Source organism: Loa loa (assembly GCF_000183805.2).
Source record: "Loa loa unplaced genomic scaffold supercont3.4359, whole genome shotgun sequence".
Lineage (NCBI taxonomy): Eukaryota > Metazoa > Nematoda > Chromadorea > Rhabditida > Onchocercidae > Loa > Loa loa.
In genome coordinates, this window is record NW_018112535.1 from 1 (window position 1) to 774 (window position 774).

The 774-nt window shown below is 34.9% G+C and overlaps 1 protein-coding gene across 1 annotated transcript; it reads left to right on the forward strand.

The window, feature by feature from the left end:
* Positions 1-96: 96 nt before the first annotated feature.
* Positions 97-768, forward strand: LOAG_16153 (hypothetical protein; the record flags this gene model as incomplete). The annotated part of the gene is made up of 2 exons (XM_003151641.2): positions 97-298; positions 589-768. The coding sequence occupies exons 1-2, from the start codon at positions 242-244 to the stop codon at positions 766-768; spliced, it is 237 nt and encodes a 78-aa protein (XP_003151689.2). The 5' UTR covers positions 97-241.
* Between the last annotated feature and the right edge of the window lie 6 nt (positions 769-774).

Consider the following 774-nt stretch of genomic DNA (forward strand, 5'->3'; position numbering starts at 1 on the left):
CCCTTCAGAAACAGCGATCGGAGCAGCGGCAAATAATCCATCGTCAGCATCGACAACAGATCCCGCTGGCGGTACTGCGGCTTACTGGGAGGTGTAAATTACTTTCAGATATTTCCCTTCTATTGATATTGATATTGATCAAATTCTTTTTTTTAATAAGCATTACTATAAGCTTAAGATATGCAAATATCTGAAAGAAGGCGGCAAGGAAACGGTTGATGAAAAAGGCGTTGGAGCGTATATGGTAAAAGGAAATCAATGGTACGGTTATGATAACGAGGAAACTATCAGAATTAAAGTAATTTTGACTTCGTTTGTTGTTATCATCACCATTGTCCTCTTAACAATGTTATCATTCTCGTTATTGCCGATAGTGCTGAACTTATAACTTAAGAAATACCGAGAAGATATCTTCCCCAAATGACTTTGCAATTTTTCAATTTAGTCTTAATGAAATGAAACAAAACATAGAGATTGCCCGCATAATTATTTCGTTTTCATTAAATTTAGATTTCAAATTTGGATTTTGGATTTATTTGAAAGAGAAAATAATACAGAATTGTTGTCTTACATAATCAAATTTTCCAGATGAAATGGCTCAAGGAGAAGGGTTACGGTGGTGCCTTCATATGGACTCTTGATTTCGATGATTTCAAGGGTACAAGTTGTGGTAAAGGTCCATATCCGCTATTAAATGCAATCAATAATGAACTTGAAAGTGAGGTAGGAAATATTTCAGAGATGAATTTCGGTATCAAATATAGCTGAAGTTTC